This window comes from Grampus griseus, assembly GCF_964374135.1.
Source record: "Grampus griseus genome assembly, chromosome: 6".
Taxonomy (NCBI): Eukaryota; Metazoa; Chordata; class Mammalia; order Artiodactyla; family Delphinidae; genus Grampus; species Grampus griseus.
This window is the reverse complement of record NC_139000.1, coordinates 12,886,919-12,912,397: the sequence shown is the minus strand read 5'-3', so window position 1 is coordinate 12,912,397 and position 25,479 is coordinate 12,886,919. Positions and strand designations below refer to the sequence as shown.

At 52.2% G+C, this 25,479-nt stretch overlaps 1 protein-coding gene across 5 annotated transcripts in view; it reads left to right on the top strand.

The window, feature by feature from the left end:
• The window catches only part of DAB2IP (DAB2 interacting protein), a gene marked incomplete at its 5' end in the record, with an annotated part of 194,918 nt that overhangs the window by 65,423 nt on the left and 104,016 nt on the right, over positions 1 to 25,479 (top strand). For 3 of the 5 annotated variants that reach the window (XM_082655873.1, XM_082655875.1, XM_082655872.1), the window contains one exon: positions 2,826 to 2,946. The exons of the other annotated variants lie outside the window; for them this stretch is intronic. In XM_082655873.1, the coding sequence (XP_082511999.1) occupies positions 2,826 to 2,946 (121 nt within the window). Of the gene's footprint in view, positions 1 to 2,825; positions 2,947 to 25,479 lie in introns of those variants that run through there. 5 annotated transcript variants of the gene reach the window in all.

Sequence of the window (25,479 nt, the reverse complement as noted above, 5' to 3'; positions counted from 1 at the left end):
GACATTTTCAGGTGCCCCTCCTCCAGCCTAGGCAGTCTCCAGAAGGGGGGCTGCTTCTGTTTGAAGGGAGGAGGCCACAGGGGCAGCGGGAGGAGGTGGGTGGCTTGCTCCACAGCGGGATTGATTCCATATGCTCTGCTGGGTGTGCAGGGAGCAGCCTTTGTCTGCCTGCCCATCCCAGGGGTCCTGGACCTCCTCTCCTACCTCCCACCCTGTCCCTTTCCTACTCAGTCCTCCAGCTGGTACCGTGGAGATGTTCAGCTTGGGTGATTGGCAATGCCCACCCCATCCGAAGGCCAGAAATGCAAAAGCTTCTTCCTCTTCATTAGCTGACCCTCCCTCCACAAGGCAGATAGGTTAGGGAGTCTGTAACTTCTTGTAGGCGGGGAAACTGAGGCACAGAGAACGACTTGAGAATCCCAAGCATAAACAGAGTCTATGCCAGACCTCTGGAAGCCAACTGTGTTTACAGGTGAGATGCTGAGGTCCTGGCTGCTTTCCCTTCCCTCTACACACACTCACCTAAATCTGCTAGTTGGGGGCCTCAGGCTAACTAAGACCACTTGTCCCAGCCTTAATCAGCTCGATCACTTGATCAGCGTCTCGTCTCCTTCATGGAAGGCTAGGACCTGGCCAATCAGGGAGTTCCTGCTTTGGGGAGGAAACTGGGCCACGTGAAGTCCAGGCCCTGGGAACAGGATTCGTGTCCCCACCCTGAGCTGGACTTCCTGGGAGTCCTCCTCCCCCCAAAACTGGTGGGCCTGGCTTCGGAGGTTATTCTTTCTGGAAGTGCCAAGGTGTGGGTAGGTGGCTGCGGGAGCCCCAGCTGAATGGGGAGGCTCTGAACTGGGTTCCTGTGTTCTGGAGGAGGCTCGCTAAGAGGGCCCACAGGTTTCCTCTGGATGGAGGAATTGGGTACTACTTTTCCCAGGGGCCTCTGCACTTGTAAAAGGGCCTCCTGGTGATGTCTGCTACTGAAAATGAGCTAGAGCAATGCTTAACCCAAAGGAGGCTAATGGGGTCCTTGCAGGCCCTGTGGTTTTCCATCTTCCCCAGGGATTGGCCAGAGCTCTGGGGAGAGGGGCCAGGGGAGTTGATAGCTTCTGACAACCCAGACTGGGTTTGGAGGAGCAATACCCCTCCTGCCCCTCCCCCCTAGTCCTGGGAAGGCGCCTGGCTTCCAGCTGTGATCCAGGCTTCTGACCTGGGGGCCCTCCCCTCTGGCTGAGGGAGCAAGGGAGGGGGTCCCCTTTGTGAGGTGCAAAACCTGGTCTGGATTCTTGCCGACTGCCCCGCCCCTTCCAGGGCCGCACCTTTTCAGCTGTGCTAGAGGAGGACATCCAGACTCACTCAGGACCCACACGTGACTCTCCCACCAACACATCCTTGAGACTACTTGTCAGAGCCCTGGCTAAGACCCTTTGCCTCTGCCGCTGAGGCAAGTCAGACCTCCTGTCAGGGCCTCAGTTTCCCCTTCTGTACTTGAAGGGATGGAACTGAGGCAGGTGGTTGTCAGAATAATTTAAAAAATAAATGCGGCTGCAGAGGCTGGCGGGTAGAGAGAGATACCGCAGCCAATGGCCAGGGTGGTCAGGGAAGGCTGGAGGAGGTGGGCTCTAGAGCAATAGCCTTTGGCCAGGCAGAGAAAAGTCAGTAGGAGGCCAGTCCCTGCTGGGAGTAGAGAAAAGAGGAGTGAGAAGTAGGGGGGCGGGGGAGTGGAGGTGAGGCTGGGAGGTAGTTTGATTGAGGATACATCGCTGGAGTCTCAAATACCAAAGATTCTCTGGACTTGGGGCTTTTGGACTCTGGGAGCCATGGATGGTTCTTGAGCTGGGGAGGGTGGTGCATGACTCAGAGAAAGCTTTCAGCAGGATGCAATAGAGGGAGCTGGCACCCTCCCTTCTCTAGCCTCGGTTTCCTCTCCCTACAGTGGGGAGAGTACTGCCCTGCCCGCAGCCCTGCTAGAACTGCTGTAAATGCCCAGCGGGAGGGAGACCTCACAGCATCTGAGGTGTTTCATTTGGAGGAGGGTTTAGATCAAAAGGGCAGAAAGTTCTGATTTGGCGAAGACCTGAGGAATACATAGGTGTTCACTATGTTCTCTCTACTCTTTCTGTGCTTGAAATATACACCCTAATTGTAAATATATAAAAGTAACATGCGTATCAAACGGGACGATTTTTAAAGCACAGGCGAGTATCCTGCGTGAAAGAGAAGTCTTTCTACCTGCCGGGGCGGGGGGCGTGCTGGACGGTGTGTTTGCGGATCCACACGCAGCCCAGTGAGCTTGGGGCGGAAACCGGCCCTGCGGCACCGGCCTCATTCGGACCCTAATCGAGGGTTCCCGGTTCGGAAGCACGGTGCCCTCCTGGTCGCCTTGCGCCCTGCCCAGTGCCAGGGAGCGCCCACACGCGGGTGTGCACTGTCTATACCTGCCGGCGGGGTGGGACGCCGCGTGCGCCCGGAGCTCGGGCTCTCAGGCGCGGGGGGGAGGGCGGTGGCCGTCCTGGGGACCTGCCTGGGGTCCCGGGCACTCCGGCCCGCCTGGCCTGGCCGACTCCAGGCCGGGATTTCTCCCGCACTGACTTTCCGGGCCCGTGCCAGTCCGGCCTCCCGGTCCCCGGCCCCCGCGGCGGGGCCGGCTGCTCCGGGGAGGGCGGGAGGAGGAGGAGGAGTTTGCGCGACTTTGTGGGGCAGCCTCGGCCTCGGCGGCGGCCGCAGCGGCACGCGGGAGAACGCGAGGACGCCCGCCGGGCCGGCCGGAGCGGGCGATGGGGCCCGTGTGAGCGCGCCCAGGCCCGGCCCGGTGCCCGGCGGGCGGCAGCATGTCCGCGGGCGGCGCCAGGAAGAGCACCGGGAGGCCCTCCTACTACTACCGGCTGCTGAGGCGGCCCCGGCTGCAGCGACAGAGGAGCCGCTCCCGCAGCCGGACCCGGCCCGCCAGGGGTAGGCGCCACCCCGACCCCTGACCCCTGACCCCAGGCCCTCCCTAGCGCCGGATCACCGCCTGATGCCCCGGGATGCCCGCGACCCTGGGTCCTCCTGCTGTCTCTTTACCCCGGACCCTCTCAGCCGCCCCTTCTGGTTGCCCGCAACTGTGTCTGCTTGTTTCCCACTCCCCTAGCTTCTCCTCAACCTCCACCCTGGTGGGGAAACTGAGGCTCCGGTGTCTCCTCTTGCCAAGGGCAGGCAAAGGGGAGATCGCAGTTCAGCTTCTTTCTTCCCCCTCTCACTTTTGACCACCGTGCCTCAGTTTACCCAGCAGCGGGGGCATCACCATCCTGAGCGACCTGGCTTTCCTCCCCTTGCCTGCACTGCCCTGGCCTCTCGGCTTACCTCCCCCCAACTCCCTCTTCGCTCCTCTGGGACTTAAGTGGACTCCCCCGCCTCTTGGGTGGAGGGGCACGTGGGTGGACCTCAGGGGGTCCTATCCCGGGGTCCTTGGCTCCCCCGGAGTGGTGGCGGGTAACATCTGTCCAGGACGTCTCGGAGTGGGTGGGCGCCACCTCCTTTGAAATGAGTTTCTCTCTTTTCAAGGCCAGGAGGCAGGACCCGGAGGGGGAGGTGCGAGCAGCATTTTCTTTTTCCAGTAACAGGATCCACAGCTGGAAAGGCGTGTGATCCAGGGGGCTGGGTGGGGGCCGGGACTTCCTTCCATGGCTGGGTAGGAGGTGGGGGGAGGCCCCCTGGAAGGAGGAAGGCTTCGAAGGGGCCCTGGGGAGGCTGGAGTCCCTGGCAAAGGCTCAGGCCCACTGACGTGCCCGTGGGTGGGAGGGAGGAGGGGGCTTGGGAGTACCTAGTGGGCACCTGAGCTGAGTTTACACCATCAGGTTATCTTCGGAATCTGGAAGGCTGGCCCGGGGCCCAGCCTGACCCAGAGGGGTTTGAGCAAATCTGTGCTTAGAATCTGGTCAAATACCCCTCCGGGCACTGGTTGTGTGGCCTGGGCCCTGTAGTTGCCCCTAAACCTCAGTTTTCTCGTCAGTATGAGGATAAGTGAGGCAGGCAGGCAGTATACGTTCATTTGCTTCTCCCAGAATGGGGAAGACTTTTCCCACAGTCAGGGCTGAACAACAATGTACAGGGCTTCCTCAGGAAGTGGTGAGTTCCTGGAGTAGTGAGTTCCCTGTTCGTGGGAGGGTTCAAGCTGAGGTTGGGAATGCACACATGTGTGTGCTGGGAGTTCAGTCTTTAAGGGTCTCCCAAGGCCTATGATCTCCTCCCCCTTGCCTTCCTTGAAAAGGCCTCTGGCTACTGCCTCCCTCCAGGCTTGGCCTGGGCGATCAGAGATCTGGGCTCAAGCACTGTGACTTTGGGCAAGTCTTTTCCCTTTTCTGAGTCTCAGTTTCTTGAGCTGTAAAAGGGGGCTAGTAGTATTGATACATGGAAGATTCCGTGAGGAAATGGGTTCAGGTTGTGAGAAATGGGAGCTGTACAGATGGCCAGTTAAGCTCAGGTCACTATGAGTCCGCCGGTACTCACCCCACCCCTGCTCGATGCCCTGTGTGACCTTCCCTTCACTCTTCACCTCAGCCCAGCTCCATCCCTGCGGGCACAGAGAGGACCCGAAGTCCCCCTCCTGCTCAGCTCACTGGGCCAGAGACAATCAATACATGTCTGGCCATCGCCTGAGCCCCAGCTCCCAGGCTCGCCTGTGCAGGAGTCACTGCTTTCTGTCCCAGCCTCAAAGGAGCACCCAGCCTGCAGGGAGGGGGGAGGAGACTGTCCCTGAACAGAAGTTACATCTGGGGAAATCAGGGAGAGCTTCACAGAGTAGGTGACATTTGGACTGGGCTCACCAGATGGGTAGAGTTTCCTTTGGCAGAGGGAGTGGTTGAATCAGATCTGAGTTCAAGCCCCCGCTCTGCACAAAGGCATCCTTTGGCCAGTTACCTCTCCAAGCCTCAGTGGGCTTGTCTGGTAAATGGGGGTGGTGATGGCAGGGTTGTTTAAAGACTGAGAGCAAAGGCATGGAAAGGTGCAAGCCCGCGCTGCAAGGGCCACAGTTGAGTGTGAGCTATGGATGTCCTTACTCTGGACAGAGCAGCAGCTGTGCAAAGACAGGGAGTTGGAAAACCTCTTGGGTGTGTGGGCAGAGTTCATCCTGGGGTGGCAGAGGGCCTGGGTTGGTGGAAGGGAATAGCGGGGAGCAGTAGTTTGGGCCTGATAAAGGCCCTTGAGTGATGGGGAGTCATGGGTGGGGGCTGGGAGCTGCCTGGCAGGGTGAGAGGTGGAGGTACCCGGGTTGGGGGCAGCTAGAGCATCACTGACCTTCCTCCACTAAACTCCCAGATCCCTGACTCTGCCTCCAGGGCTGCCCCTCCTCCTGAGGGCAGCACACCCCCGCCCCCCAGGTGGTTACTCATGCTGGGGGAGCCTTCTGACCTCACGCCTCAGTCTCCCCATCTGCAGTGGGGCTTGGTCCCATGAGAATGACATCATCAGATCCCCAAGGAGGTGGTGGTACCCAGCATCCCAGCCCTGATTGGGCCCTTGCTCCACACCCATTCTGGCCTCTGCCACAAGCAGGGAAGGACAATGACCGAGAACGCAGGCGTGTGTTTGTTCAGAAACAGGAAAGCGCAGGGAAGAAGTGGCTGGTGGTGGGGACGTGCAGCTGGCCCAGCCAGGGAGAGGGTTGTGACCAGACTGCCACCTCTCTGAGGAAGCTCCCTGCCCACCGCCCCCACTGTCCCTCTGGAGTGGTGGGAGGGGGCTCGCTGCAGACTCGAGACTAAGCCTGTCCCTGGTGGGGCCGCCAGTGAGGGACACTGTCTGCAGTCCCCCAGGTGTGACCAAAGCAGGGCAGTAAGCAAGCCTCTTCCCTTCTCTGTGCCCTGAGTTCTCCATCTGAAGAACGGGCAGAGCGAATCTGTTGTTGGTAGAGGGGGGCACGAAGTTTGACGCTGGCCAGAGGCAGGGTGGGAACAGTGACGTTTGCATGGCAAGCGTCATCTGGCCATTTTGGGTCGCGCCTTGTGCCCCTGGGTCCGCTTGAAGGCTGGGCGTGGCCCATGAATTCGAGGGGGTCCTCACCAGCCAGGGTACCTCCCCACCTGCCCCCACCAAGGTCAAGAAAAGCTTTGTCTGTCTGTCTGACCTACCGGTACCCCCAGGGCTGCTGGGGAAATACAAGTTTTCTTCTTGCCCTGGATAAAGTCCACCCATTCATTCAACTAGCAAACACGTCTTGAGCACCTACTATGTGCTGGGCATAGGGGCACATGGGGATGAATTGCATAGGCTCCCAGCTCTTGGCAAGCCCCCAGTTGGTTGGGGAGGCTGGCTTGCTGAGCTGCCCTGGGGCACAGAGCCCTTTTGGGGATACCGGGCAGTGGTTAGTGGGAAACGGACTCTAGTCCCAGCTCGATCATGAGCTGGTTATGCGATTCTGGCACATCCCAGGGCCTCAGTTTCCCCATCTGTCAATTGGGGCTAATCCTGTCCTGCTGCCTCCCATGTTGGGAGACCTCTTGGAATGCCCATCCCTGTACTCAGGGGAGGTTTTGATTCTTTTCTTCGTGTTTTCATCTGAGTTTTTCCTGGGGTCCAGGCACATGCCAGGCCCTGCCTGGGCGCTGCAGACTTGGCCTGTGTTTTCTCCTTAGATGGTCAGTTCCTTCTCCAGGCCCACACATACCCCATTGCGTGGCCCTGTGTCGTGGCTGCTGTGTGGTCCCACTCCCCTCCACCTGGGTGTCTTTCCTTCCGAGGTATGCTGGAGTCTGTGTGAGGGGCCTCAGGAGGGGCTCCCAGGAGCACTCCAGCATCCCCTGAGGAATGTCCTGGGCAGGAGGTGCCCAGGAGGACGAGGACTGACCTCCTGAGGTGGGGGTCACCTCCCAGGACTTTGAAGTTGGCAGCTGAGTGATCTAACCCCTGACGTCCAGAGGCGGGGGGCACTGAGGCACAGAGGGGCCACCTTCACAGAGCGGGGTATGGAACCCAGGGCTTCTGGCCCCCAGGAAGAGAGCAACATGGTTGGGGAGGGTGCTGATTTGCCATGGCTGCTTCCTAACTGGGAGCGATGGCTAGGGAGGGGCCTGGGTGCCACCATAGGGAAGGGTGGGCGCTGGGACCTCTCCATGGGGACCCTGGCTTCAGGGAGACCCGCTGAGAGGCCCCTGGGCAGCATCTTGGGGCCCCAGGGGCTGGACAAGCCTGAGAACAGCCCTGAGGGTGGGGGCTGGTTGTACCTTGTGGTCCCCCCGGTCTTTAAATGTCCTTCCAAGAGCCCAAGGCTGAGACCTCTGAAATTGTACATATACTTTTTTCTGCCTTGTTTCCTCCTCTGTTCCTGCTGAGACACCATCTCTCCTTTGGCGATTGGCTCCAGCTTCTCCAGGCCTTTACATAACTCAGGTAGTGGACCTTCACTCCTTCCCACGACGTGTAATAAAGTTCAAATGACTTCTGTTTGCCGAATGCCTGCTCAGTGTTGGCAGTGAGCTTAACTCTGTATTTGCCTGATTTAATGCTCACAACAATGCTGGAGATGGATACTGGCATAATTCTCATTTTAGAGGTGAGGAAACTGTGTCCCAGAGAGTGGGAGCCTTGTCCAACGTCACGCAGCTAAGGAACGGTGGAGCCCAGCTCTGCCCTGCTCCACATCCTGGGCTTGTGAACGCACCGCCTCGGTATCCCGCGGGCAGGCGGATCCTTCTGAGGTTAGGCCTTGCCTTTGATAAGGCCACCTCCTCCTTCTTTCTGATTTGCACAGTCAGCAGCTCTACGAGTGTTCACAGCCATCCGCTTCCACAATCCTGAACGTAATTCAGGAGGGAGGCAGGTGAATGACCCCACTGGCATCTGAGGTGGGGAGGGTCCATCCTGCTTGTTGAGCCCTCTGTCTGCCTGGGATGACTCAGGCCATCCCTCAGGCCCGGGCTCTCCCCCGGCCCCCACCCTTGTATCCTGCTCCCATTCATGCCTACCAGCCATGTCCTCCTTTCCCTGGGCAGGTCACAGGTCTTACAGACTCAGCCCTGTTTTTCCACCAAGTTCCTTTGTGCTGAGGGTTCAGCATCCCGTGTTGTGAGGTCCCTGAAGACCAGCAGACAGCTTGAGGCCCACTTCCCAGAGCTGTGTAGGTCCTTGAGGGAGGCCGGAGGCCCAAGTTCGTCTGCTGGAATGTCAGCTTCTTGGTCTTTGTGTTTCTGGCGCATCCTCGTCCCCTTTAATAACAAGGAAGGTAACCGCTTCCTTTTACCCAGCTGACTGTGTGCCAGGCCCTGTGTCAAGAGCTTCACCTGACTATCTCGTATCTCCTTTTACCTTTCCAACCCTCCTAGGAGGTAGGGGGCATTACCATCCCTTCCCTTTGCCAGGTGAGGAAACTGAGCTCAGGGTGTGGAGGAAGAGGCAAGGTTCAACCCAAGGCCACCGTACTCGCAAGCTCATGCTTAGAAGCGCGCTTCCAAGGGTCAGGTCTGGAGCTCTGATTCCTGGGCGCTCTTTCTCTGCCCCGTTGCGTTCTGTGCTTCCTGAAACCTGGTGGCACAGGGACAGGCCCGGAGCCTGCTTTGCTCAGCTGCTGATGGGGGGAGGTTGGAGGGATTGACCTGTGTGGCCCTGGGAGCTAACTGTTCCCCTTGACAATTGGAGAAACTGAAGCCCAGAGAACCAAGGCCACTTGCCCGAGGTATGTACAGACGTTAAGGAGAGATCCAGGTCTGGAATCCACAGCCCTTTGCATCCTATTTTGGTGTTGATTTTGTTTGTTGCTTTTCCTAATGTTAGCCCCGATCGGGACACTGAGGCAGCTGGGCTCCTTGCAGGGTCTTCTTGGCGGGAGGGAATAGGGGTTGAATTCCTGTGTAACTTGATACAAATGTGCTCACATCCCCGACCGCTTACGTGTTTTGCTTCGAAATGACACGCAGCCTCTTGACTATTTTTAAAAGAAAAGCAATGGCTGTGATATTTCCCCTGCACCTTCCTCTCGAGGCCACTTGGTTAAATGTCAGGAAAGGGAGAGTATTTCCTGGTCAGGAACGTTAGGAGCTTGCTGGGAGCTGAAGTTTTGTTTTCTGTTAAGTAGGTGTTTGGGGAATCGGTTCCCAGCCCTCCTCCGCCCCCCACCCGCCGTTCCCTGGGAAGGTTGTGTTTGACAGTTGCTGGGAGGAGGGATTTGAGAGGGAACAGCCGAGATGCCCGCGCGTGGAGTGGCAGGGTAGTTATTTTTAGCCATCCCGATCCTGTAGAGACATTTCAGCATTTGTTCAATATTTAATTATCCATCTGAAATTGGCCCATGTGGCCTTGAGTTTGGAAGTGGCTGTCTGTGCTGTGATTTCCTCTGATTGCATAAATAAGGAAGGGAGGGGAAACGCAATAGCCCTCCAAATAATACTAATAAAAAAATAAAAAGAGTAGACTCAGTACTCAGAAAAGACAGGCTTGGTTTCACAGTCTAGACAGACCACCTGTACGTTAGTAGGAAAGATGAGCCCGTGAGGGTGCCTAGCACGCCCTTGGAAATGCAGCCCTGCTTGCTCTGTGACTCTCAGACTCCACAGCTGCCTGGGTTTTATTGGGGATGGGTTTCCCCCCCTCCACCAGGTTCCTGTGTTGACCTTGACAGCTGCCAGGTACCCGAGAGGAGGTTTGGGGATTTTGCTTTTGGAAGTCTTGTTAGCTTTTATTTCCCTCCTCTCTTCTCCCCGACAGACAGGATAGCACTGTCGGCATCTGGGCTGTGTTACTTCTTTTTTCTTGGCCCTTAGGGGTGATGTGTTGACATGGCTGTGAAATGGAAAAGGCAGAGCACAGGGAGGACGATGTGGCTGCTGTGAGGCTCAGCCCGCTCTCCTAAAGCCTCCGGTGGATGAGGGAGCAGAGGGGAGGGGAAGAGAGTGGGGCTAGAGGGAGCCAGGCAGCCAGGGATGGGGCTCCTTTTGGTGTCCTGCTTGGCTTGGGGACTGTACAACTTGGGTTTAAAGGTTGGAAACCAATAAATTGGCAATCTGGGATAGTCTTCTGGAAAAGCGGTTTTCTATCCATTTATCCCTCTATCCTGGGGACTGAGTTTGGGTCAGGTGTGTGGCCAGGGCGGGAGTCCTTCTGACTGCACCATAAATGCTGGTGACCTCAGGCAAGTCACTAAACATCTCTGGGCTCAGAAGCACTTTGAACAAGTAGATGTGAAACAACATAGGGTATCATTATAGGCGGGGTGAGTTGTCATTATCTGTTCATCCAAAGCCTGAGGGGTTAATTGCAGCTCTATTAGGGCTGATCTAGAAATAAAATGTGATGCTTGTGGGGATCGGAGCCATCCAGATGGCTCCTTGGCATTCCCGTCCCCCAGAGGCTGCTACAAGTGTCACTTGTACTTGTTCAGAGCAGCAGAGCTTTAGTGAGCCACCTACTGTTTGCAAGCCCTGTGCCAGGGGCTGCCGTGGAGGATACAGTCAGCCCCCACCCCCAGGGAGCCGGGCTTATGGGGAAGGTAATCCTGTAAGAGGGTTGGCAGATGGTGTGACTGGAAGGGTAAGCAGGGCCTTGGATGGCGAGCCACGAGGTTGGAACTCCCCCTGGCAGGCCACACGGAACCAAAGGGAGAATTTTGAAAATAGCAGTCATTATAATAGCACCGACTTCCATTTTCTGAGCACTTAACACAGTGTAAGCGCCCTTCTAAGTCCTTTGCGTGCATCATTTCATTAAGTCCTCATTCTCACAGATAATTGTATCAGCTCCATTTTGCAGATGAGAAAACTGAGGCTCAGACTGGTTAATTGACCTCCTCAACGTCACCCAGCTACTGAGTGGCAGAGTTCAGGATGTTTCATTCTCACTGTACTTACCAGAACTGCAATTTAGGAAAATGATTTTAAGCAACCAGAAAGCTAGACTGATGTGGTCCGGGGAGCAGAGAGAGTGGGTATCAGTGATCACAGGTGACTATGTTGGCCATCCTGTTGCAAGAGGCAGTGGGTTTGAGCAGGGAGAGAGAGAGGTCAGGGGTCGTCCTCACAGCGAGAGGGGTGGGAGCTGGTGATGGGATAGGCCCAGGCAAGTGGGGAGGGTTTGGGGTGAGGGGGCAGCAGAGCTGTGGGCATGGCTGACAGGCCTGCTCTGACTCTTGATGCTGCAGGGGCGGGAGGAGGGCACCAGACTGGGCAGGGGGTGCCTTTGGGGAGTAGCTTCAGGAAAGTGGTGGAAAGGTACTAGAGGCTGCAGGAGGTCAAATGGTTGAGGGGTGAGGGTGGCGGGCAGAACTGGACATTGCTGGAGAGGCTGGGTGGCTGTGGAGGTCTGAGGGAAGCCTGGGTTTCCCATTAACTGTCTGTGTGGTCACTGTTCCCCCTGGTGTCTAGGGAGCTGTTCAGAGCTACATGTTAGCAGCAAGCAGGTTGGGGCCCTCAGGGCCCTTCCACGGCATCAGCGGCAGCCTCTGAGCCCTCCTGGGACAGGACCTTGGGCTTCAGAAAACCGGGGTGCAGCCCTCCGGTCCCACCCGCAGAGGGAGAGCCATCTGCAGAGGGAGGGGCCAGTTTAAGGAGTGGGGAGCAGGGGTGTTGGGTGCTGGGGCAGCCCTTCATGGGGATGTTATGGAAGAGGCTCCTGGGTCACTGGTGGTTCCCAGGGGAGACCACCAGCTATGGGCCAAATCACTCCATCTCCTTTTTTTTTTTAAAAAAAATATTTATTTATTTATTTATTTTTGGCTGTGTTGGGTCTTCATTTCTGTGCGAGGGCTTTCTCTAGTTGCGGCAAGCGGGGGCCACTCTTCATCGCGGTGCGCGGGCCTCTCACTATCGCGGCCTCTCTTGTTGCGGAGCACAGGCTCCAGACGCGCAGGCTCAGTAGCTGTGGCTCACGGCCCTAGTTGCTCCGCGGCATGTGGGATCCTCCCAGACCAGGGCTCAAACCCGTGTCCCCTGCATTGGCAGGCAGACTCTCAACCACTGCGCCACCAGGGAAGCCCCATCTCCTCTTTTTTTTAAAGAATATAACGTTTATGTTAGTGTTTTTCCCCTTCTCCCCCAACCCCTAGGATTACAAAAGTAATAAAGTAATAAATATCCATTATGCAAGAGAAGAAAATAAAAAATAACCTTTAATTCTAGCCCCCAGTGATAAGCTCTGGGAGCATTTGGAAGGTGATTTCCAGGCTTCTTCCCTTCTTGAAGTTTTTGAAAGTTCTAAAATATTTGAAAGTATAAAAAGTGTAGAAAATGACATTACAGACACCCAGGTACTCACCTCTCAGATTTAGCAAACGTTAACATTGCCATGACTGCTTCTCTTTTCTTCATTTTTTCTTTTTCTTTTTCTTAGAAATAAAATGATTCAGGTACAGCAGGGGGTCGGCCAAGTACAGCTCACAGGCCAAATCCCACCTGTTTTCATAGAGCCCACCGCCTGTTTTTGTATGACCTGCGAGCTAAGAATAGCATTTACATTTTTCAAGGGTTGAAACAACAATCAGAAGAGGAATAATGTTTTATAACGTGAAAATGACGGGAAATTCAAATTTTCCGTGTCTATAAGTAAAGTTTTTGGAACACAGCCCCACTTATTCATATTGTCTGTGGCTGTTTACGTGTTACCTTGACAGGGTTCAGTAGTTGAGACAAACCTAGAATATTTGCTCTCTGGCCCTTTATGAAAAAAGCGTGCTGACCCCTGAGATACAGCTAAAGCCTCCTACGCTCTCCCCGGGGATAACCAGCCTCCCGAAGGCGGGCCATGTCCTGCCCACGTGTACTTTTACTACAAAATGCTTCAAAATGTGTAGTAGTGCATTGTGGGTTTCCAAAGTGGGTACAGGGAAATGGCACACGGTGGAGAAGAGCAAACGCATGTCTCCACGCTAGGACCTCCTTATATCCCGAATTCCAGCAGCACAGATAAATGGCAGCTCTCTGCCGGGCCTGGAATAGGCCCTGGGGCTACAGAGTCACAGGAGAAAACTCAGGAGGAAAAATGGAGAAGGTCACACTTCAGGCTAAATTTCCTAGAAATCCTCAGAAAGCAAAGGAGCAAAAAGGGACTCAGGGACTAGAGAACCCTTCAGGCCAGGTAATTAATCCTTGGAGTGACCGGGGAAACCCAGACTTTTGGGAAGGCTGGGGATTCTTTGAAAGTGAGGTGTATGTCAGGATGAGGAATAGGAAGTATGGATGGTCAAAGGCAATTGTTTGTTTTTTAAAGATTTAACAAAATTTTTGGCTGCGTTGGGTCTTCGTTGCTGCGCATGGGCTTTCTCTAGTTGGCGGCGAGCGGGGGCTGCTCGTTGTTGCGGTGCGTGGGCTTCTCATTGCGGTGGCTTCTCTTTGCTGCGGAGCATGGGCTCTAGGCGTGCGGGCTCAGTAGTTGTGGCTCGCGGGGTCTAGAGCGCAGGCTCAGTAGCTGTGGCGCACGGGCTTAGTTGCTCCGCGGCATGTGGGATCTTCCCAGACCAGGGCTCGAACCTGTGTCCCCTGCATCGGCAGGCGGATTCTTAACCACTGCACCACCAGGAAAGTCCCAAAGGCAATTGTTAAGGGACTCAAGTAGAGGGGCTTAGAGAAGAGCTGGTGACAGTGTCTATAGATGCTGAAAGTTTGCAGCGCTTACACTGGACTGTTATTCATGAGGCCAACCAGGGACTAAGGGGTGAACACTAGTGCTGTCCTTTTGGGAGGCCCTACCCAGAATCCTGAGACATAGCTGGGAGGCACGTCTTCTCAGCGCTTCCCTCCCACCTTCTGAGAACCAGAAGCCTGACCCCTCCACGTCCCCTCTGAGGCGTTCTTGTGCCCCACCAAATGCTCTATGTTGAGGATTCCCAGGGCGGGGAGGTGCCCTGGACCCCAGCCCTCCACAGTCATTTCCATGCCTCTCTCCCAGCAGACCCCACCCCCGAAACAGTGGGCAACCTCCATTGACTCTGAACCATGTCCTGAACTTAAAGACAGCTTGAACTCTGATCCTGATTCCTTTTGGGAGATAGCAGGTTATCGCAGTTCCATAGGTTCAAAACTTCTCCCTTCCCCAACCCAACATCAGGGGACCAAAACATGCCGTCGAATGAGGCATCCCTTATCCCTTTCTGCCGTGTAGCGGGGCTGGGATGGCACCTGGAGATGTAGAGAGAGCCCAAGGGCAGGGAGGACACTCAGCCTTCCGGGGGACTTGGGACCTGTTGTCCTCTCACTTATCTCTCCATGGAGGCGCTTCCCATCCTGGGGCAGCCCTTCGATTCAGAGCTCGCCAGGCTCGAATCCTGCCTTCTGCGTTTCTTAGCCGGGTGGTTGTGGTCCTTTCAGTTGATGTTTCTGAACTTCAGTTTCTTCCTGTTAAAGTTGGAGCTGATGTTTCCTACTTTAGGAGTCAGCGTGAGGATATATATACACATACCGTGCAGTCCCTGTCTCTCTTAGATCTGTTTCTCCACATTTCCTGGTGGTCCATTTTATTACATACAAATATCCAGTTGTTCTGCTGCTAAATTTGTTGGAAAAACGATCTTTTCCACCACCAATTTATCTTTGTACTTTTTTCGAAAAATCGATCGACCACATATATGTGGGACTATTTCTGGACTCTTTATTCTGTTCCATTGATCTATATGTCTATCCTTTTGCTAATATCACGCTATCTTGATTACTTTAGTTACATTTCAAGACTATAAAGTATGTCTTGAAACCAAGTAATATAAGTCCCCCAACCTGTTTCTGCTTTCTCCAGATTGGTTGGCTCTTTTAGATCCTTTGCTTTGCCATCTAAATGTAAAATTGAGCCTGCTATTGTCTTTCAAACGCCTGTAGGATTTTGACTAGAATTGCATTGAATCTATAGATCAGTTTGGGGAGAGATGCCATCTTTACAAGACAGTCTTCCCAATCCTTCAAAGTGGTGTATCTTTCTGTTCATTTAGATTTTCTTTAATGTCTCTCAGCAATATTTTTAAAGTTATTAGCCTTGTACTTGTTTTGTTAAATTTATTCCTAAGTATTTTTGATACTCTTTGTTAATAACTATGAAGGGTGGAGTTTTTACCCTACTTGCTGACTAGCAACCTAGCCTGGTAGAGTTTCCCGGGTGCCGGCAGAAGACACGAGACTCGTGGGTCAGAGACAAAGGACACTATGACTCATGGCCGGTAGCATGAACTTCATGTTTGCATCAATTTTCTTTCCCTCCAAGTTCCTAGGGCAGTCACAGGTGTTTTTGTAGAACGTAAAACAATCTGCTCTTTTGTTTTGTCAAATTATAGCTTCATGTTCCTTATAGGACCTAATGTACAATCTATGCGTCAACTGTTCCTCAAGCTAAAAAATTACACAAAGAGCTGAAATTCAGTTTGCTTTAGTATTAAATCATTAAATTAGAAACTTGGAGATTATTTATTTATTTATTGAAGTATAGTTGATTTACAATGTTCTGTTAGTTTCTGCTGTACAGCAAAGTGATTCAGTTATACATATATATTTATTCTTTTTCATATTCTTTTCCATTATGGTTTATTGCAGGATATTGAACTTAGTTCCCTGTGCTATACAGTAGGACCTTGTTATTTAGAGATAATTTAAAATTTGAATTCCAAGCTGTCAAATACAGAAAGGTAAAGAGGGTTTTAAAGTTATATATAAAAAATCAGTATGTACACACTTAAAACTTTATGCCTATTTTAAGTTGTTGGAAAACTATAAGACTGTGGTATAGCCACGTTGTTCTAATTGAATAGTATCCTTGTTTCTGAGGAAAACAGAGCAACTTCTACACAGTCTATTATGCTTTTATAAACTGTTTAAAGGTACTTTTCTATTGTCATTTTAAAAAATAAAGCGCTAATTCCAGCTCTCACACCAAAAAAAAAAAAATAATATACTTTTTGAACAAACACTAAGTCCTGAGGTGGAATTTTGGGGTAAAAAGAAATCATTTATATTTTCTGAATGAAATGAAAAATAGAGTGAATTTAGTTCTATACCTGAATATTTAGGGTTTGATAATCATGATTCTCTCTGGAGTGCTGTTGTTGGAGCTTATATACCCTAAAGAAGTTTTAATAATGTATTTAGTATCTGTGCTGAGGATAAACGCACAGCGTGTGGAGTGACCATCCAAAGAGAAATATTCTCTACGTACAGATGTGAAAACATCTGTAAACTACATTATAAAATAACCAAGAAAGGTACCATATACTTTCGTGGTTTTCAAACCCTTTTACATATGTTGATTGATAACAAGTGCATTGTAGAGAAAGAAAGAAGTTTACATTAGGTAGGGTCATGAATATTATGTTTCCAAAAGGAAGCTTTTCTCCTTTTAAGGCAGCCATCGATTTGGAAAAGGGACCTTGAGAGTCCACAGTCCTGGGTCAGCCAATGGTGTGACGTCACTACCCCTCCATTTTTACTAGAATAAGTTGAACCTTGATCAGTGGGTGTATTGGCTTCCTATTGATACTGGAACAAACTACTGCAAATTTCGTGTCTTAGAACACACAGACTTATCTTACAGTTCTCAGGGTCAGAAGTCTGAAATCAGTTTCTCTGGGTTACAGCCAAGGTGTCGGCAGGACTGCATTCTCCCTGGGGGCTCTAGGGAAGAATCAGTTTCCTTGCCTCTTGCAGCTTCTAGAAGCTGCCTTGACCCATGGCCCCACCTCACTCCCACCTCTGCTTCCATCACCACATCGCCTTCCCTGTCTTCTCTGATGCTCCTGTCTCTCTCTTATAAGGACTCTTGTGATTACATTGGACCCTCCCAGGTAATCTAAAATAATCTCCCCATCTCGAGATCATTAATCACGTCTTTGAAGTCCCTTTTGACATTGAAGTTAACATATTCATGGGTTCTAGGATCAGGATGGGCTCTTTGGGGGCCATTATTCTGCCTACCACAGGCAGGTAAGGTTTAATAACCTCTAAGAACCATGTCTCCTCCTTCTTCCAAAGATGGATGGGGGACTTCCCTGGTGGCGCAGTGGTAAAGAATCTGCCTGCCGACGCAGGGGACACGGGTTCGAGCCCTGGTCCGAGAAGATCCCACATGCCGTGGAGCAAATAAGTGCGTGCTCCACAACTACTGAGCCTGCACGCCACAACTACTGAGCCCACGTGCCACAACTACTGAAGCCCGCCCGACTAGAGCCTGTGCTCTGCAACAAGAGAAGCCACGGCAATGAGAAGTCCGTGCACCACAACGAAGAGTAGCCCCCGCCCGCCGCAACTGGAGAAAGCCCACGCGCAGCACCAAAGACCCAATGCAGCCAAAAATAAATAAATAAAATAAAAAACAAAGATGGATGGCCAAAGTCTGAACTGGAAAAAGTGTGTGTAGGAGACCTACCAACATATCGGTGCACTGTTTTGGCAAACTCACTCTTCATTTGGCTAACTGTTAAGAGCAGATAAGAACAGTACAGATGTGCTTCACACACACACACACACACACGCACACAGATACACAGTGGCATCAGCTGGACGGCCCTGTCTGAAAAGTTCTAACACTCTGAAGGTTCCTTGACCTGCTGCCATGGTGATCTTACCTTTGGCTCTTCCTGCAGTTCATCCGGCCACTCCTGCAGTAGCGGGGGAGGGGAAGTTGGGACATCAGTTCATTGGCAGCTTTACGCTTGGGGAACTTCGTTCCCTCACCCAGGAGTTTGTTTCTAAATCTAATTTTTGGACTTTCCTGATCCACTTTCTCTAACTGGTCATTTGGGCTGCTGTTGATTTCAATGTCATTTGTTTTGTTTTCTGATTTTGTTTTTTCTCTTGCTTCTTTTCCTTTTTCCTATTCAGACGTATTCAGAGGGTCCAATTTGGCACTGAATCATCATACCACCTATTTCTATTTTACTATTAGTTTTGGGAAGGCTGAATTATTCTTCATTCAGCAAGTGGTACGGGTCCCACCCGTAGCCCATCCTATTCTCCAAAGAGTATCTCTGATACCAAGTTTTTGAGTACTGTTCATGATATTTTTCTATGTAAGTGCACACACGTACAAACAGAAAGTAAAACATCATATTAGTTTAATCATGTGGACAGCAAATGTATTTCATTCTAAAAAGCCCATGGCAAGCCTTTGCAGGGGTGTTCATATTTCTGTGCCTCTTGCCTCTAGATTGCTGGCCATTCTCTCTACTCAGGGAACCCTGGATATGAATACATTTCTGCAGTTAGTTTCTCGGGATGGAAAATCTCAATTGTTTACACACAGATTTGATTCCATGTATTTCAAATAGGCTATTTATTAACTTTTCATTCTGAAATTTTTACAGATATGTAGGCAGTTGCAAAACCAGTACAGAGAGGCTTCCGTGCATCCTTCACCCAGTTTCCCCTGATAGTTACATCTCATGTAACCAGTACAATGCCCTCCAGCCAAAGACCCACCAGGAACACACCTCCAGCTGAACAAGTTGGGTTTATTACTTATTGCAGTGATGGAGAACACACACTGTGGGGAGCCACGGGACATCTCAGAGTGTGGTAGAGAGAACCTACTCTAGGATTTGGGCTTTGGTTGGGTGATTTGGGGGACGTCTAAGGAAGTGGGGTTCACTCTTGATTGGCTGCTCTCAGAAAGCAGGGGCAATTCTGTGATGGGGTGTCTCAAATCTTATCTCCAGGGAGAAGAGGCAGCACAAGGATAAAGCTGTCTTCGGTAAAGAAGCAGCAGACACTCATTTTCGCCAAGGTGGGGAGATTTGTGGTATTTTGTGGGTGGCGCAGTGACCTGGCTTTTGTCAGTGGTTTAGACAAAATGATAAAGTGGACTTGTTTTGCCTCATTTTATCATGGTAGCCTTGTCTGAGGTTGGTATCCTGGAGGTTGTTTATGTCCAAAAGGAGAATAACATGGCAGAGCTGTGAATGCCAGGTCAGCTTCTGGATGTCAGTGTCTGCTTTCCTCCTTCCTCTCTCATCTTTTGTGCACATCGGTCCGATGCGTGTGTATGACTCTGTGCCATTTCAGCACATGTGTAAATTCGTGTAACCACCATTGCAATCAAGACACAAGACTATTCTGTCACCATAAAGATCTCCCTCTTGTGCTGCCCTTTTATGGTTACACCCACCTACCTGCCCCCCCACCATCCCTAACTCCTGGCAACCACCAATTGGTTTTGCATCTCTATGACTTTACCGCTTTGAGATGGGATCATGCACCATGTGACCTTGTGATATTGGCTTTTTGCACCAAGCATGTTGCCCTGGAGATCATCCAAGTTGTTGTGTATTTCAATAGTGCATTCCTTTTTCTTTGCAGAGTAGTATTCCATGGCATGTGTATTAGTTTCCTATTGCTGCCATAGCAAGTTAAAACTTAGCAGCTTCGGACTTCCCTGGTGGCGCAGCAGTTAAAAATCCGCCTGTCAATGCAGGGGACATAGGTTCGATCCCTGGACCGGGAAGATCCCACACGCCACGGAGCAACTAAGCCCGTGCACCACAACTACTGAGCCTGTATGCCACAGTTACTGAAGCATGCGTGCCTAGAGCCCATGCTCTGCAACAAGAGAAGCCACCGCAGTGAGAAGCCAGTGCAGCACAACAAAGAGTAGACCCCGCTCGCCGCAACTAGAGAAAGCCTGCACGCAGCAACAAAGACTCAATGCAGCCAAAAATAAATAAAACGAAAACAAAAGAAAAAAAACTTAGCTTTAACAACACAGATTTGTCATCTTACAGTTCTGTAGGTCAGAAGTCTGGTGTGGGTCTTGAGGGACTAAGATCAAAGTATTAGTAGGCTGCATTGCTTTCTGAAGGCTCTCGGGAAAACTCCATTTCATTGCCCATTCCTTGTTGGCAGAATTCAGTTCCCTGTGGTTGTAGGACTGAGGTTCCTATCTTCTTGCTGGCTGTCAGCTGAGGGATGTTCCCAGTTTCTAAATAGAGGTCACCCACGTTTCTTGGCTCGTGACCCCATTCTTCCATCATTCCTCTCATGCTTAGAATCTCTCTTGTCTCTTCTTGCATCATTGAATCCCTCAGAGCCATCCTTTTGCTTTCCTCTTGCACATTTAAGATTATCCCCACCTGGAAATCCAGGATACACTTGCATCTCAAAGTCCTTAACCTTAATCACATTTGCAGAGTTTCTTTTACCATATAAAATAATCTTCACAGGTTCTGGGAATTAGGGTAGACTTCTTTGGAGGGAACATTATTCTGCCTCACACACTGTGGATGTACCACGGTTTAACCATTCACCTACTGAAGGACGTTTTGGTTATTTCCAGTTTTTGGCTATTACAAATAAAGCTGTTGTGAACATTCTTGTTAAAAAAAAAAAAGTATAAGTGGATTGCACTCTGTTTCCTTTTGCAATGTACTTTTTTCACTCAACCTCTTATTTCTGAGTTTGATTCATGCTGATCTTATAGAACTGGGTCCTTTGTAGGGGTCCGTGGACATTGCCCCCTGGAGTCCTACCCTATTCCACCGAATGACTGCCCCAAGGAGTCATCCACTGGGGCATCCATTCCCCTGTTGGTGGACATTTAGGTTGCTTCCCACATTCTGCTACTACAAACAGTGCTGCAGTTGACGTCTCTGTGCAGATCTCCATGTGCAAGTCTGAAGCATTTTTCTAGACTGGACATGTAGGAGGGGAATTTCCTGTCTTAGAGAGAGAGAGAGAGAGAGAGAGAGAGTGTGTGTGTGTGTGTGTGTGTGTGTGTGTCAGTTTCAACTAGCTCTTTTCTAATTGTTCTCAAATTCTTTTCTTTCCACCAGCAGTGAAGAAAGACTTTCCCACATCCCTGTCAACATTTGGGGTCATTGTTCTTTTTCATTTTTGCCTCCCTGAAAGGTGTGAAATGACATCTGGTAGTTTTAATTTGCATCTTCCTGATCACTGTTGAGGTCCAGCACACACATCCACCCCTGCCTTGCACCTCCTCTTTCTATAGAACTGACTTCTTTTCTCCTGCTGCCAGTATCAGAGGTTGCCGCCTCGACCTGTTTTTAAGCAGTAAGATCTGGGCGGTGCAACCCGACAACTGAAATTTGGTGTCTTGTCTGAAATTACAGGATGTTCCTCAGGCCTCCGTGTTTCCATGGGAACAAGTAACAGTCATCCTTCATGATTAGGAGGTATCCATGGCAACCAAGCCAGCAGCATTTGAATGAAACCAATTTTATTTATTTTTTTGCAAACACATGAAGGTTAAAATGCATTTCTCCGACTATGGCTTCCAAGAATAGGAAGGCAGCCTGGTCTGCCTGGTGAAACAGAGACTCTTGACCTCCTGCTGGAAAGGGGATGCAGGATCAGCTGGTCCTATGACCTGATTTTGTAGACTGGAAGCCCGAGAGGTCATGTGGAGGTCACACAGTGAGTCTGAGCCGAGGGAAGACGCCTGAACCAGTGCTCCGAGGTCTGGAGGAGACTCGGAGGTCGGCCGGTTCGCCCTTCCTGGGGTCTGTCCCTGGGGATGCCACCTTCATCCTGCAAGATGTTAGCAAACTCACTCAACTTCTCTGGGGTCCTGCTAGTACCGGTTGTGTTGCTTAGAGCTCGGTGCGGGGCATGAGCCCAAGCATCCCAGTGTCTGCTTCCTCAAATTAGAAAAGACTTGCTACTAAGTCAAAGGCCAAAGGCAGCTGTGTTTTTAGAGGCAGAGATAGAACTCAGGGGGTCAGCTTTCCATCTTCTTTGCCTTTGTAAAATAAAGAGCGGTTTTCTTTTTCCATTTCTTTTTTTTTAGGTGGTGGGGAATAGAGACAGTCACTGCTCTTACTTCCTGACTCACTGGATTGATGATAAGTCATGAGCCCAGGGATGGAAAGGGGCTGGCCTGGAGTCACACAGCAGAGTCAAGGTTAAGTCGAGTCTCCTGGTCCCAGCCTGCTGTTCCGCCCCCTGCCCCATGCTCCAGGCATCCTCTGCCTTCTCTGAGCCCCTCTAAGTGTGGGTTTGGGGGGAACAGTTTCGGCATATACTCTTGCTTCTTACCTGGGGGAACTTTAGAGGAAGTCACTTTTCCCGCTTAGAACCTCAATTTACTCATCTGGAAAATGGAGCTCCCATAGCTGTCTAAGTTGTGAGGTGGGGATGATATTTGAATGTGTCTCAGTGCGGGCAGTATTGCCCCTAAGTGGACCAAAAAAATTGATTCTAGGAAGGGGAGGTGAAAAAGTCTCACTCTTTTTCTGTGTAAAGCCTGATATACATATAGGACAAAAAGATACTTACTGTATATCTGTGGTTTTAGAATTTTGTTGAGGGGAAACTAGGAAATGAAAAAGACTCCTTAGGGGGAATGAATAAAAGGTAGAGAAACACTGGTCCGTACCCCGGGGAACCATGTGGTTATTATTACTAACTTTGTGTTTGGAGCTTGTGTTGGCTGCTGGCTTCTAGGGGGAGCTGTTTGGCGTGTAGGGTCAGAAGGGAGCCTGACCGAGCCCAGACTCTGCCCCTGAGGTTCAGTGTGATCCCCAGGCATGTCACAGCTTCCCATCCATATGTAAAGGGGGTCCCGCCAGCTCCGTGAGTGGGGCCTGGTTCTCAGGCAGCCAAGATCCCGCCTGGTGGATCCGTGGGGGTCCAGCAGGAAGCAGTTGGCACTTACACGAGGATGATTTGAGGTGTGGGCGGGTGTGGGGAGCCATGAAGAGGAGTGCAGGACCCCAGAGCTACTGGCAGCTGGGGCTGGTCCACTGAGGCTGGTAGGAGGGGAGGGAAGCGTGGCTGCTGGGAGGCGAGAGCGCAGGAGACCTGATGGTAGTCCTTGGTAGTCGGGAGCTTTGGTGGAGAGAGGCAGCTGACCCAGGCGACTCTCCTCCCTCCCCTGATCTCCTGCCAGGGCTCCCCACTGGCCAAACCCCGTGGAAGCCGGAGGACCCAGAAGCCGGGTTGGTGGTCTACACCCTGGGGCAGGAGGCGGGGTGGAGAAGGATGGAGAATGGAACTGGGGCTAAGCGGAAGCTGTCCGGAAAGGTGCCTAGATTCCTCTTCCTCTGGCGTGCAGGAGGAAGAGTGGACTTCTACCCCAACCATCCTTCCCTGCAGCCCCCTTGCTGAGTTTCTGCCTTCTGATGCAGATAGTGTAGCCTGGGCTTTTTTTTTTTTTTTTTAATCTTGAGTTTATTTGAGCAAAAATCAATTTGAATTGTGCAGTGCCAAACTGGAAGTGGTTAGAGATGCTCCCCAGGGTGTCTGAATTGAAGTTTACGGCTACTTTGGGAGCACCCACGAGGGTCTTTGCTATTTATCTACTGGGTTAGGAGCTAGTGGATAAGTTCCTTTCCTCTAGTCTCAGCTTCCTCATCTATAAAATGGTGGTTGGACCACGCAGCCTCTGAGCGCCTCTTGCTCAGACCCAGCAGGCAATGGCCGTCCGTGATCTGTACAGGCTGTGGGAACATCAGTCTTTTTTATTTTTAAAAAATTATTTATTTATTTATTTATTATTTTTGGCTGTGTTGGGTCTTCGTTTCTGTGCGAGGGCTTTCTCTAGCTGCGTGAGCGGGGGCCTCTCACTGTCGCGGCCTCTCTTGTTGCAGAGCACAGGCTCCAGACGCGCAGGCTCAGTAGTTGTGGTGCAAGGGCTTAGTTGCTCCGCGGCATGTGGGATCTTCCCAGACCAGGGCTCGAACCCATGTCCGCTGCACTGGCAGGTGGATTCTCAACCACTGCGTCACCAGGGAAGCCCTGGAACATCAGTCTTTTTTTTTTTTTGGCGGTACGCGGGCCTCTCACTGTTGTGGCCTTTCCCGTTGCGGAGCACAGACTCCGGACACGTAGGCTACGGACGTGCAGGCTCAGCGGCCATGGCTCACGGGCCCAGCTGCTCCGCGGCATGTGGGATCTTCCCGGACCGGGGCACGAACCCATGTCCCCTGCATCGGCAGGTGGACTCTCAACCACTGCGCCACCAGGGAAGCCCGGAACATCAGTCTTGATCTTAGAGAAGAAGCAGCCTCGCTGGGCTCCTTGTGTCCTGCCAGGTGCCTCTGTGTGTCTCTTGCCTAGAGGTGTGAGGGCACACCTGCCCAGGAAGGGGCAGTGAAGCTGTGGCCAGGTGTGTGTGTGTGTCAGGGAGAGGGGGTAGTTCCTGAGAGGCTTCTGGAGGCTGAGGGCAGTGTCGCACACATGGGTGGGACACAGTGGTTAGTTATGGAGGACCCCCAGGTGGAGGTGACGGGGGATACTGGGGGTGGGGGCGAGATGAAGGCAGACTGGGGGGTGCAGGAAGAGATTTCCTGGGGAAATCTCCAAAAAGAGTGGGTCTTCCCTATTGTGTGACTAGCAGACACCGTAGAGGGGGAGCGGAGTGAGGAAGGCTCTGAGTAGGAAGCGCCATGAGGGAAGCAGAGAGGCCCTAAGACATGGCAGTCACTGGGCTGAAGAGGAAGCTTTTCTAGAAGAGGTGGCCCCAGGGCTGCCTGGTAGGCCTGAACCCATCCCCTCCGGTGGCCCACTTCCTCCAGTCCCAAAGTGGCTTTGCCTGCTTGCCCACCGGCCAGGGCTCAGCACTGGCCTGCCCTAGTGGGATGAGGGGCTCAGCTCTGTCCTTCCACACTTATGAGGACCCCTGTGCAAGCCGGCTGCACGGAGAGAATGGACCGGAAAGTGTAGCGCGGCCCCCCAGTAGCCCGATCTGCCTTCTGGGAAAACCTGCTCCTCGTCTTTCCCGTGTGTGTGCATGTGTCCACACATCCACTCGTGCACGTGTATCTGGGGATGGATCCGAGTGTCTACATGGATGCAAGCGTGTGTGTGTTCTGGGTGTGCGCCTCTGACTCTGCACCCCGGTGTGTTCGCAGGTACCAGGGAAATCTCCACCCCGTCCTTTTTCCCGTCCTTTTTCTTCTTCTGAGTCAACAGGTCTTTCCCAAGCACCCGACACACACCAGCCTCCGTGCAGGGCGCTGGGGGTGTGGAGATGCAGCCGGCTTAGGCGTGGGCATTAGGAGTTCCACCGTCAAGCAGAGGACACACACACACACACACGCACACTGTGCAAAGTGAGAGCGTAGATAGGCTACTCCACCGTCAAGCAGAGGACACCCACGCGCGCGCGCGCGCACACACTGTGCAAAGTGAGAGCGTAGGTAGGCTACCCTGGCCTGGCCTTTGCTACAGGAGCCCTGAGGGGGCTGAGAGCTGGGGGCGGAGGAGGTTACCAAGGGTTTCCTCCAGGGTGTGCTGGATGGGTCAGGCTGGGACCAGCAGGAAGGGGGGCCTCTGTGGGAGCCACAGCCCAAGCACTAGAAAAGAGACAGCCAGTGCCGAGCCCGGTGTCAGGGAGCCGGGGGAAAGCGGCCAGTGGACTGACCTGGCTGTTTAAGTGGGCGTGCTCAGGCCGGGGCTAAGAGTTTAGAATGAGCGGTCGCCATTTAAAAATCAGAATGTTTCATATTAAACGCCCCCCCACCCCAGATTTCCAGGTCCTCCTGAACCGCGGGAAGCTTTGGCTGCACTGAGCCCCCCGTTGCTATGCTGAAATAATTGGCTGGAGCTGAGCAGCTGGCCGCTGCTCCCCTTTCCTCCATTACCTGCCTGGCCCTGGCACTAT